The 12,587-nt window shown below is 37.4% G+C and overlaps 1 protein-coding gene across 6 annotated transcripts in view; it reads left to right on the top strand.

The window, feature by feature from the left end:
* UTRN (utrophin) overlaps nucleotides 1–12,587 on the top strand; it is a 384,959-nt gene that overhangs the window by 168,199 nt on the left and 204,173 nt on the right. The window contains exon 1 of one of the 6 annotated variants that reach the window (XM_074896618.1): nucleotides 1,078–1,254. The exons of the other annotated variants lie outside the window; for them this stretch is intronic. Coding sequence (XP_074752719.1) covers nucleotides 1,111–1,254 — 144 coding nt within the window. The 5' untranslated portion in view covers nucleotides 1,078–1,110. Of the gene's footprint in view, nucleotides 1–1,077; nucleotides 1,255–12,587 lie in introns of those variants that run through there. 6 annotated transcript variants of the gene reach the window in all.

The raw sequence follows: 12,587 nt of genomic DNA, 5'->3' as shown, positions 1-12,587 counted from the left end.
CCGTCTCTACAGCAGCCCCTCTAATACAAGTTTAGGTTTATCATAGCACCTTTGGAAGTAATAAATATCTAGCTGTCTCTGCTTGTGCTGCAGTATAGCCACACGTAGGGGTATGTTGGCTGTATTGTGTTGGGAGTGCCGTGCTGGTTGCAGAATGCTTCCATGCTCTTGAATGTCCTACTGCCATCCTTAGATGGCTTAAATAATTCTGCTTTGTCATGGGAAAAACATCAAAATCACGTTAGCTCTTTGGTTTCAAGGATGGCTAGATAAAGGGGTGATGGCACAACTGTATACTTTTAATTTGTCAAAACTCTTTTCTTTCTTGTCCTAATAAGTCATTCAGGAAAAGGTTTTAATTGGAAGTGGCTCCTGAAAAACATTCCTACTTTCTGGCGCAAGTGAAAATCCTTTGAGATCCCTTTAACTAAATTAGCTTTAAGAGAGTTTTCATAGTGGTGAGATTTACCCCCTGCGGTTTTTCCTTTTGTATTGGGTAATCTAGTTTTGAGAAGCGCCTGTGTGATTTATTAGCCTTTAACGTATGGCTGATATAATTAGGGCAGGTATCCGTCTGCTCCTCTCTCAAGATTTATAACAGTCTGTTATTCACTCACTCTACAGCTCTGCCAGAGCTGTGTTCAGTCTGAGAGCGAGAGCATCCTTTCCCAGAGTGAAGGAGCAAATGCTGTCTGCCGATAGAAAGCAGCTACTGGGGAGAAAAACTGTTGTGATACACTGGAGCTTTTTTCCTGAAGGAATTCTTTTTTTATTCCTGCAGCTTTCAGGCTTAAATTAATGAGACTTCATGGCTATTTAGTGCACTCCTGAACAGTGGCAAACGCTTGGCTACTCAACAACTTCATTTACCCTCTGCACAAGCAGAGCTGAGCAGTACCGTTTAGAAGAATTGGTGAATGCTGTTATTTTTTTACATTTGTTTCCTGGGGTTATTTTGGGAGAGAAACTTATGCTGTATCAACCTCCTTTGCCTTTGAAACGTATAAAGCCTGTGGCTCGCAAAAGCAGTCCTGGAAGAGAGCATGCTCAGAAAGCTGGCAAATCATTGTCCAGTGACCGGGAGGAAATGATAGTTGCTCTTCATTTATAATGCAAATTCTGAGGTGTCTTCAGAAGTGTGGCAAACTTAAAATGATGGCTGTGGTGAGAACGTCTCTGCAGAAAGTTGTCGTGTTGTTGCATCGTTTACAGAGGATGGCAGTTTCTTCTCCTCGTTACCAGAAGCTTTGTAAGGTAAGAAATGTAAGCCTTAAATCTTGAGTGTCTAATGCTAACTCTGTTGTCTTTCTGAGATAAAAAGAAAAGAAAGTAAGAATGAGTGTCAAAAGTACCTAGGTTATCTAGTGTGTTTTTAAAGCCTGGCTTGCTCTCATGTGGGTGATTTGTTAAAGAATGTAATACAAAAAACCCCTATGCTTGTCAGTGATACATTTTTTTAAAAAGTGCTGTCTTGCCTTTCATTTATGTGTCCTTAAGGAAACCGTTAATGTTCAGTGTTCTTTTGTAAAATACTACCACATCTCATTTTCCAGAGGAGTTGGTTAGTTCTTGGTAAATGCAGTACTTTAACTCCTGGCTACCCATTATGTAGAATAACTGTGTTCTTCTCTACCCGATGTTTTTGCTTTTGAGCTTTATGAAACTTTTAATTAGGAATGAGTTCAGCAGGCTAATATGCAGCCATGAAATTTTTACTTTACCTGTCTGTATTTTTAGAGATCTTTCAGAGAGAAAAAATAAGGAAAAGTTGGAGGAAAAGCATGTTGATGTAGGCTACCACTCATACTGGTATTTTTGCTGTTACCTGTTCTGGTGGCTATTTCTGCTTCGACCAAGACTGTATTTACTTTTTTTGTTTGTACAGGTTCACTATTCAGAAAAGTAATGTGGTGGCAATGATCTAAGCTACTGAGTAAAAATAATTTTAAGTAGGTTGATCACTCAAATGGGGAAGAAAAAAAAAAATCAAAATGGTCTATAAAGTCCATGAGTTAATACTGCTGTGGTGTTGGTGCCTGTGTGGAATAGTCATACTGTGGTGTATTATTTGACTTCTATATAAGCATCTTACTTCGTAACTTTGGAAAAATATAAAATTGGAGAGGTCTTCAGCTGTATACTGACATAACCTTATAGAAAATCTATTTGGCTGCCTCTGAACTTGTTTTTTTTTTAATTCTTGCTGCTTGTGATACTTTAAAACTGTCTGAAATCTGAAATGTGTTTTCTGTTATGAGAAATACAAAAATGTCATCAAGTACAAGAGATCCCACCTCTATAGTAGAGTTTGGAAGAAAGAGAAGGGTGTAATGCAGTATCTGATTCATAACAGTGAAGCTTGTAGAGGAAGTTCTGGCATATGGGGAAAATCACATTGTTTTCAAATGGGTATTTCAGTGTGCTTCTGTTTACAAAGCTGTACTAAGAGGTGCATCTTCATTATGAAGAATGATAGACAGTAGTTTGTGTACATACAAGCTATTTTAATGAGTATGCCTCAGTTAATCTTGTCTTTATCAATTCTGTCATTAAAGAGCCCTGTTTGCTTTTGTGAATAAGGCAAATCTTTTTTTTTTTTTTTCTTTCATTAAAGTCATGGTTTTTAGTTGTCTTTTTGTAAGCACTAGGAAAAGTGCTTTAAAACATATTTAGTCATATTTTTGTGTATAAGCTTGTTTGTAACAATGTTTGTCAAACAATAATTATTACTTCAAAAGGTACTAAATATTTGCTCATTAGCCTGAGAGCCTAATAAATGGCTGGATACTTAATTTCTTCAGTTTAAATCTACTTTTAGGGGTACTAAAAAAAAAAAAATCTTCTCAAAGGCTGTTATTAAAATATATTTTCTGATTGAGAATCCATGCAGTGACAGCCTTGGGAATTTTTGTGTAGCTTAAAATTACACATTACATGTTTTTCTCTTTGTTAAAAGTCATGCATCTTAGTTTTTTCAGATGCCTGTGCTTAGTTTACTGGAAGTAGAAGTGTTGGTCAGTCTGTAGTTAAATCAGACACTGATTGAGTAAAAAAGGAATGGTTTACAATCCCAGTCTCTTCCAGCAGGTGTCAATGTAAGGCAATGATAGATGGGAGTCTGGTGATGGAATTGTTAATACTTAGATGAGAAAATGGTATGGAAATTACAAATTAAAAACAACTATGACCATGTCAGGAAGGATTTCTTGTAGTGCTCTGTATACTTCTGTCTTTGGAATTTCACAAGTTTGTACATGTCTTGTGAACTCTACAGATACCCTAATATAGTTCAGTTCTGCCGAAGAGAAGTAATTTACTATAAAGTATATGAATTATTGCATTGTGTACAGGGTAGTTGCTTGATGAACTACCATCTAAATGTTGCATGTGAAGTGTCCTCTGAAGTGTAACAGTGACAATGAAATAAACATTTTAAAAGTGCCAATGAAATATTTAAAACAAATTCTTGAAGTTAATGTTTGTTTAAAATAGCACTGTTTATAAAAGAATAAACAAGGCTTTATATTGAACTGTACTGGGGAAAGTCATAATTGTTCCTCATATTAGCAGCTTCCTGTAACAGTAATGCTCAGCATTCATAGTCCTAATTTTGCAAATTTCTTAAAAGCAGAAACAAAAATAAACCCTTCAGTGACATATTACAGCATTGCTGAAAAACAGGAAATCCAAGGTTTAGGATATTTCTTCTTTTACTGATTTTTCTTTCTCTGTTTTCTTTGTACCAAAGTGAGTTTTGTCAGATAGAACTTTTCCCTAGTATTGATATTTGTTTCTTTTACACTGAAATCAATGATGTACCGGAGCAAAATGTGTACACTTAGCATTGTGTTGTCAGGCAATGTGTAATAAGTCTTGCTTTATTGTTGTTAGCTTAGTTTCATAACTCTTTTGTAACATTATGACACTCAAAGTGAACAACCAGAAAAATGTTTTGTAGGGGTTGTCATCTGCTCTGTGTTCTTGCTAATGTGGGATTATTCTTTAAAGAACGTTGTCTATTAGGTATATCCAACTAGCTGAGACAAGAATGAATTTAGAGTTTTATTGGGAACAGAAAAAAATCTGTAAGGTAAAGGTCAATAGATCTCTTCTGAGAGACCAGAACTACTGTATTATTATACTTATGAAAATGAAGTAGAAAAGTAGGAAGCTTTATCTAACTTCCCAGACAGAACTGAAAGAATAGTGTGTCTGTCAGGTAAACGATTACCTTGAAATATGTATTCTGCTTGTGGTACTTAACTGTGGTAGTTTTGAAGCACACTGTTAGCATTCAGGGACTGAAGCATTCATCCACTGGAGAATAGACTAAGGAACACAGGTAGTAGCGCTGCGAGTACTTTCTAATTTCTTTTGTGATGACTTCTTGAGAAAAGAACCCTCTTTAAAAATAAATAAATAATCAACCCCCTTTATATAAAATACTTAAAATCTCAAACCTGATCCAACATGAGTCTTCACTCTTGAAGTGATACGTGGTAACTTAGGTGAGTTCCTGAATTTTTCAGATGTGAAGAGAAATGATGCATCAGAAGTATGTATCTTATGGTTCTTTTTTATGAATACATAACTTAAAATGCAATTCTTTCATTTTTTGCTGTTTCATTTTTTTAATGACTCGAGTTAAATTTATAAAACCCCAGGAACTTAAAAGCACAGTGAATGCTGGGGTAAGCCAAAATCTTATTTTACTGTAATGCTGGTGATTGCATTCCAGATGACACTTACGTTATGTTGAATTTTGAGAGTAGCAGCGAAGGCTTTGTTCCTATGAAATTTTGAAAAAAAAAAATAAAAAATGAAGGTCATGGGGGAGTGGTGCAAAAAAAGCATGAAAGGCTGTGTTGAGAAATGGGTAGGTTCCAGTGAGTTCAACAATGATAAGCTTTCTACTGTTCACATGACTTCAAGTTGATTTAGAAAATAAATCATTGGCACTTGATCACATTCAAGTATGAAATAGAGGTAAAGTGTGGATGAAGAGGCAGTATTACAGCAGCGTTGTAGCACATATTTATTGGACAGTGGAAGTGATAACGAAAGTTAATTGTGGAAGCATGTCCTGAAGTAGGCTACTGTACTAAGCTAGTTGTTGGTTGGAAAATGAAGCAGTGCCTGTATTTTCAAGAGCATTGCTAAATTATGCAGACATTTTCTTTTTTTAGATGAGAAAGTTAAGTCTGGAGTGCTTGATATTGTTCTAGTCATATAAGGGATATCTGATTGGATCTAAGTCTATCATAAAGCCTTACAGGAAGGAGAAAGCCAGAATTAAAGGGAACCTTGGATATAATGACTGTTATGTACTGAAATACAATGAGGCTAAAAGTGCACTGGTGGAAGATAAATGGTTAATTCAAAACAGGAGATTTAGTAAATAATATTTAATGATCAGCATCTCATGAGTTTAGGATCTACCATTTTACAAAACAGCTGAGAGGTGTAAATGGTAACCATCACACCTGCAAACATACCTTGTTTGTGTTGAAAATGACTGTAGAAGAACTGGCATCTGTTGTGATTTGAGGTAGTGTATGTGCAGTGGTGGGATGAAACATGACTTGAGTGTATGGTAAGCAGAACAGGGTTAACATACAGTTGAAGACTTTAGAGAGTTTAAAGTTCAACAGGATGGCATGATAGTGTTCAGTGACTGAAAAGACAAGAAAGCCTTATTTGGAGAAATATGAATAGGCTAAGAAAGCACATCAGTCAATGATTGTTTAAAATTGAGATGGACATAATTTCTTTTTGGGTATGGAATAAAAGTTGGAAAGCTGAAAACTGGTGGGAGAATACTTGAAATGATAGCCATCTGGAAGTCTTGAGAGATGAAAATTGATTTATTTACTGACATTTGTTATAGAATAATCACAGCAACTACAGAAGCAATGGAAGGCTGAAGGGAGAAGGTTTTTAATGGCTTTAAAAAAAAAAAAAAAAAAAGAGGTAAGTGAAGGCTGGAAATGACTATCCAGTAAGTCAAAAGACATGAAAACTAGATATATGGACAACAAATTAAATTAAAGTTGGAAATATAATAGCTATAATGGAATTTATTTCTCTATTGGTATCAAATTGCACGTTTATATGCAGTTTATCAGTGACAAGGACAGTTAGGGGCTTTGGTGTGTCGGCAAGATGTCAGTTAACTGTTAGCATGTTATGGATTGATTCCTTTCAGAATTTTAGAGGAATCCTGAAATAAAAACCAAACAAACTGAAACAACAAAACCACAACACATCATTGAGATATTGGAGGGATATTTTCATGTTTTGATAAACTAGAGAGATAGGAGATCCTGAGAACTCCCATCCTCTTCATGAGGGTAGGATAAGCTGGTTAATGAAGAGAAGTGATTGCCACAGATGCAGAATCTGGTTGTGATTGGAGATGGAGCTGAGAAGGCTGGGCAAAATTTCAAGGAGAAACTTGTAGGTAAATTATTGGGAACATCTCTTGATTGTGAGATTTAGGAGCTCACTAAGTCTTTTTCCCAAAGCCCCATGTGTCCTCAGTCCTTAAAAAAAAAATGCTTTAGTAAGTCCCCAAGCAACAAGTTAGTGCAGTAATCTGTTTCCAAGTGTAAAAGAATAAGACGACAGTTGTGAAGAGCCAGCCTGGGTTTTAAGAAGGGTGCCCAACCTGATTGCTTTCTGTGAGAAAGTTGTTGCTGTCTCTTTGGATGAAGGGAAAGCAGTAGTGTTCCCTGGTCTTGATCTTAGAAAGTTATTTGTCAGAGTCTCTGATAGACAAATTAGGGATATATGGATGGGATAGATGAGCCAAAAGGTGGAAAGCAAGCTGGCTGGACTGTTGGTGTTCCTCAAGGGTTGGGACTGAGACTGGTACTGTTTCGCATTGTTATGACTTCAAACAGTGGAACAGAGTGCACCTTCAGCATGTTTGTGAATGACATCTGATTGTGGAGGAATAGTCAATATGTTCCCACTACTGGGGCCTTCGGTGGGAGGGATGGGCTGACAGGAACCCCATAATTTTTTTTTTTTAAAAAAGCAACCCACCAACAAAAAAGACTGCAAAGCAAATTCTTGCACCTGAGAAGGAATAACCCAGTGCATTGATACAGACTGTGTGAGCAAGATTGTCATCGTCAGATAGGGAGAATTGATTATTCCCATCTACTTAGCACTCATAAGGTCATATCTATATATGCCATATACCATGGTTGGTTTCAGGCCCCCAGTTTGGGAGACTGAGAGACTGGGGAGAGTGCAGTGCTTGGAGGCTGGAGTACATGACAGGACTAGAGGTGGAGGAAGCTGTCTTGATTTAATTTGGAGGGGAAAAGGCTCCAGAGGTTTCCAAATGCTGTTGCTGCCTAACTGATGGTTTGTTATTATACAAGATGGACATGGAGCCACACTCTCCTCAGAGGTGCCCTGTGAAAGAAAAAGACTCAGCAGGAACAAGCTGTGGTGGGAGAATTGGGTATAAGGGTGACAATTCTGCACAGCAAGTCTAGTTGAGTATTGTATTGAGTTGTATTTCCATCTCTAGACGTATTAAAAACTGTAGTGGCTAAGGTTCTTAACAGCTAGACCGGGCTTTGAAGTTGGCTCCTGAAATTGGCAGGAAGTTTAATCGTGTGATCTCCAGAGGTATTCCAACTTGCGATTTTCTATGATTCTCTGTGCTAGTGCCCTATTAGCTTATGAGTGAAGACTAAAATAGGCAAAACTATAGTGCAGCAATTTTCAACTGTGGCTGTGTTGCCTGCTTCTTATCCAAAGGAACTTCACATTTTTACCCCATGTGAAAAATTCTTACTAATCTTCTGAATTTTGATCTAAATCTGGACTTGCTGTGTGTCTGCTGTACAGCCATAACACATGTTCATTTGTGGATCTTTTTGCTGTAGTTTAACTTCAATGCTAACGATGTGGTACAGTCAGGCATTCGGTGCGTATCTGAATTTTGTGGCTGTGATGAGAAAGCACTTTAGTGTAAAACTTCCTGTCATTTAACCTGCCCCCTTACTTTTGCATTTTCAGATTAATTTTTCAAAACTCAAAAAGAACATGCCGCTAGCTTCTTCCAGAGGAAGGTTGTGCACATTTTGAGTCACGAGGCTGACCTAAATGTAACTGTTTCATTTTTCCACTTGTCTAATTATGATCAGTGCCAAATGAAACTGTATAATAAATGGGTACTTTTGTGTTACTATTGTAAATTTTTTTTAACAGAAGACTGTGCTCTCTAGTGTTCTGTGTATGTATTGGATTTCTCTAGAAATAAAATTGTTTGTTTAAGGTGGGAGAACAAGGCAAATAAAATGGGAGAGGACATAAAGCTTCCTAAATTTGGTATTTTTAACTGTTGCACCAGTCATTCCAATTTGCAAGCAAAATGCAGTTTAACAGGAGAGAAATGGATTCTAGGATATAACATTTTTTAATAGCCCTTCCAGTAGTATTTTGGAAGAGAGGAAAGGAGGAGAGGAAATTTCAGGACATGCTTTTAGAATTCTCTTGTATTTAAAGGCAAGTCTGGTTTTTGAGCTGAAATTATTTTGCTATTGCAGCAAGAATGAAAAGGAATATAAAATATGGAGTAGTTCTATTAAGGCATGAATATAGGTTTAATGGGAAAATTGACTTCCATGAACTTCACGTGTTTACTGGAGCTGGATCAATATTTGATATATGAGACCATCTCACCGTAGTATTTTACCACAGTGTTTTTTGATTGCTGCCATTTTTCAGGGAGTAATTTTTTTTTTTCCTTTCCCTTAGGGTTCAGTTACCCAGCCCAAATTCATGAAGTCCTGGAGCAATAGGTGCCTAAAACAGCATAGTGCTTCACCAGTTTCTATCTAGAGAACAAAGTCTTTCTTGTCTTCTGCCTCATGCAGATCATTTGAGCTTATTTTTAAGAAACCTCCACTCACTGTGTAGCTGGGAAAATAGTGCTGTTTGAAGCTGTCCTGTCACTGCCAGTCATCAGGGACTCTGGAAGTGTTCTGCCCTCCCTTTCGTCTTCTCCTCTGTTTTTAATGAAGACAAACTGCTATGAGACTTCATGTTCCAAAGTTGCACTGCACACTTCCTATTTCATATCCACTGCTTGCAGACCTTTGTGGCTCTCTGGTTGCCCTGTGACGTTTTCATGCTGGGCACTCTTGATACAATTTTCTGTAAAGCATTTTACTTCAAAGCAGAAGTAACTTATGCAGTCCTGCATAGCTTGGTAATTGAATGTGGGTGGAAGATGTCAATGACGTTCCTGGTAATTGATGTCCTGTGTTGCACTAAAGAAAGCAATTCTTCATAGTCATCATGGAACTGTATTTACTGGTGGTTTCTAGCGTATGGTAAATATGGTAGGTGCTGCAAGTGAAGTAACAAATCGAAATGCAGCTGGTGCTGTAGATGCTGCTCAGTTGCTGATGAGCCCTCTATCTATGGGCCCAGTGCTGTGTTAATAGGGTAAGTGCTGGCTTCTCTACACTGGTGTTTCAAATTTCTGACCTGAATAGAGCATCCTTCCTGGGGAGAGGTGGAGACTTTGGTTTTCAATGCTTACTCAATTGTTGGCATCTCTGCTGAGACTGCTGACCAATTAGTGCTAATTGTGCTGGGTTTTGGGATGTGATTCTAGAACAGTCATCTGAGGTCGCTGCTTTCTGTCACCTGCCATCTTTGGACTCAGTTTGAACTATGCTTTTTTGTTTTCTTTTAAGGAAGAATGCATTATTAACCCTGAACTAATCAGTCACCCTTCATGTTTAATTTTGAATGTTCCATATCAAATACTGTAACTCTTGGTAAATATTCTCTTTTATTGTTTACTACAAAGAGAAGTATTTATTTGCTGCAAGTTCCAACACTGCAAACTGGTTGAAACAAATGTCTTTCTCCTCTTTCTTTCTGTTACTGAAAGAAAATTTTAAACTTCAGAGTCTAAATGAAAGTTACCCACTTAATGTTTGGGTTCCTCTGAAATTAGGATGGAGGCATAATAAAAGTTATAGGTTACACAAGTACTGTCCTCCCTCCCCACTTAGTATTTCTTTATTAGCAAGCACAACACTTACTCTTTTGGAAGAGGGAAGATGGGACCAGGAAGAAAAAAGAAAAGCTTCTCAATAGAATTTCACTTCTTTGCTCTGTGTTTGCATCAGGAGCTAATAGCAGTCCCTCAGCTATTTTCACTGAAATAGCTATATATCTCTTTGCAGGCCATTATCTTTCACTTCATATAGCCCAATAGTCCAGTGATAAATTAGCGCTGGAATTTCTTCCTATAGCCCTCAGTAAGAAGAATACAGTATCTGTAAGCAGATAATTTAGCCAAATAGCCAGATCCTGGAAGACTTTCATTCCTTATAATGGAGAAACAAAACATTGTTTCGTCTGTACAAGGGTACTTCTAAATGAAAATAAGGGAGATAATTTGGGGGGGGTTTGTTGAAGAATTTGGATCTGGATATGACCTTCCATGAGCCCTGTCTCTTCAAACTGATGTGATAAGGCCTTTACAATTGCTTAGTTACAGTTGTTTAGAGTTAGAAAACAAGTGGATTCTACAACTTTTTGACTAGGTTCAAAGTTTTTTTAAATGTTCATTTTGTTCAAACTCCCTTTTTTGTTAGATGAATGAGTTCTGTCTTACTGTTGCAGTGATAAACTTCATAATTTCAGGCCATCAAGCATCATGGGATGAGAACCCAGCAGTTTTGTTTTTAGAGGAAAGTAACTGTATTTCCTCCCTTTTTTTCCCCTTGCAGAAGTGTGTTAATGACCACTTTTGTAGGGAGATACTAGCGCTCTGCCAGCAAAACTTGAATACAATGCACATGTTTCTGATGGTTATGTGGCTGAAATGAGGGGTGGAGGGGGGGGGGTGTTTTTAGCAAGCAGCATTAAAAATACGGGCTGTCTTTGAATTATGGTGCCAACAATTGTTTTAATTGGAAAAGAGTGCAAAAAAACCCCTAAACGTAGCAATATTATGTTTAGGTCAAGAAAGATGTTCTTTGTATATGTTAAGGCCAAAGGCATCCCTAATCAGAAGAACAAGTAGATAGCCTTCTTTGAGCAAGGACATCCTGCTCAAAGACCTTTGAAGACCTTGAAGAGTGTGCATTACCAACTTGGCAAACAAACTCAAGGTCCATGTATGCTTAGCTGAACTAGCCTCCTTATGATACTAAAAGTCATGCCTATAGGTCAAGATGACCCTTGCCCAGGTGAAGACTCTTCACCTGAACATGTGTGGTAGTAGAAGTATTGTCAGCAGTATTATAATTGTATGTAACTTACTAACCAATCATTCTAGAGAGGATGGACTTGGAAAATTACTAATTCTGCAAGTTGTGTGTATAAATATAGTGTAGAAAGGTCCCGTTGGTGTTCATGTTAGGAGGAGAAATCCCCCATGCACCCTGCTCTGCAATAAAACCAGTGTTGGCTCTCTAAACTGTCATTTGGTTTAGAGTTTTCTTGGTTACTATTTTCAGTAACAAAACTGACCCATGGATTTGGTGACTGTGGAGGAGTCTTTGGAAGTTGTGGTCAGGTTTTGAGGACTAGGCGGCTTTATTCTGTGGAAAAACCTCCTATCATTCAATAGTATGCTTGAGTGGAAAAGTCTAAAAAATAGACTAGCTTTCTATACTTCAGGAGTGCTTTTCCTTTTCTAAAGCAGCCTTGCAAATTGAAGGTACCAGATAAAAGTTATTTTCAGGTATGGATTAGGGTTGATTCAGTAAAAGAAAAGTGTCAGAGGGAACAGCATTGCTAAAACGTAGAACATGGTTTTATTTTGACGTTGCTGGTAAGTGACTGCAATAGGAGGATAGAACTGTAGCCTGATTGTGTAATACGACAGCTAATTGAGCTTGTCTATGACAACTAATCTGTTCTTGTGGCATAAAAAATAATATTCCTTAGGGAATGTGAGTAGTTGGTACACATGCTGATCTGCAGACAGTAGCAGCAATCAGTAGTGTGTTTCAGTGGAATGATCTTACAGTATGGCTGAAAAGCAGCTAATATTTTCCATGCATTTATAATGAACCTCTGATTTTAGGTTAACAGGTAATCTGATCATACTAGAAGTGTGAAAGAACACTTGCATGGAGATTCCATGCAACATGTAAACAGTGGAAAACATGAAAAATTCCTTTGGCTAATGTGTGGTCAGTATTTTAAAAGGCAGCTGAATTTAGGAGTAAGCCAAAGTTATGCTTCAGCCTTAAGACAACTGTATGATACACTGGGTTAAGTATATTAATCTTTAATGTTCAGGGTTCCTAACCAAAAATTGAGGAGGCAACAAAGATTTTGTTAGTAAGCAAATACAGGCTTTAACATTATGGAGGTCCAGTACACTGTTGGGATGGTGTATGTTCCCTGGAGGTTCAAGATGGTTGTGCTGAAGCTTAATGAACATTGTTCTAGAAAAAGAGAGGAATTACAGGCTGAGTAAAAAATTAACAGCTGCTAACCAGAAGAAATGAAGCTCTCCGTGTTACTTTTGCATATTTAATAAACTTGGCTGTTGGCATGCTCACTGTAAGTCTCTTGTGCCAGGTAAGAGC

This window comes from Athene noctua, chromosome 1, assembly GCF_965140245.1.
Source record: "Athene noctua chromosome 1, bAthNoc1.hap1.1, whole genome shotgun sequence".
Lineage (NCBI taxonomy): Eukaryota > Metazoa > Chordata > Aves > Strigiformes > Strigidae > Athene > Athene noctua.
This window is presented reverse-complemented; position numbering and strand designations above follow the sequence as displayed.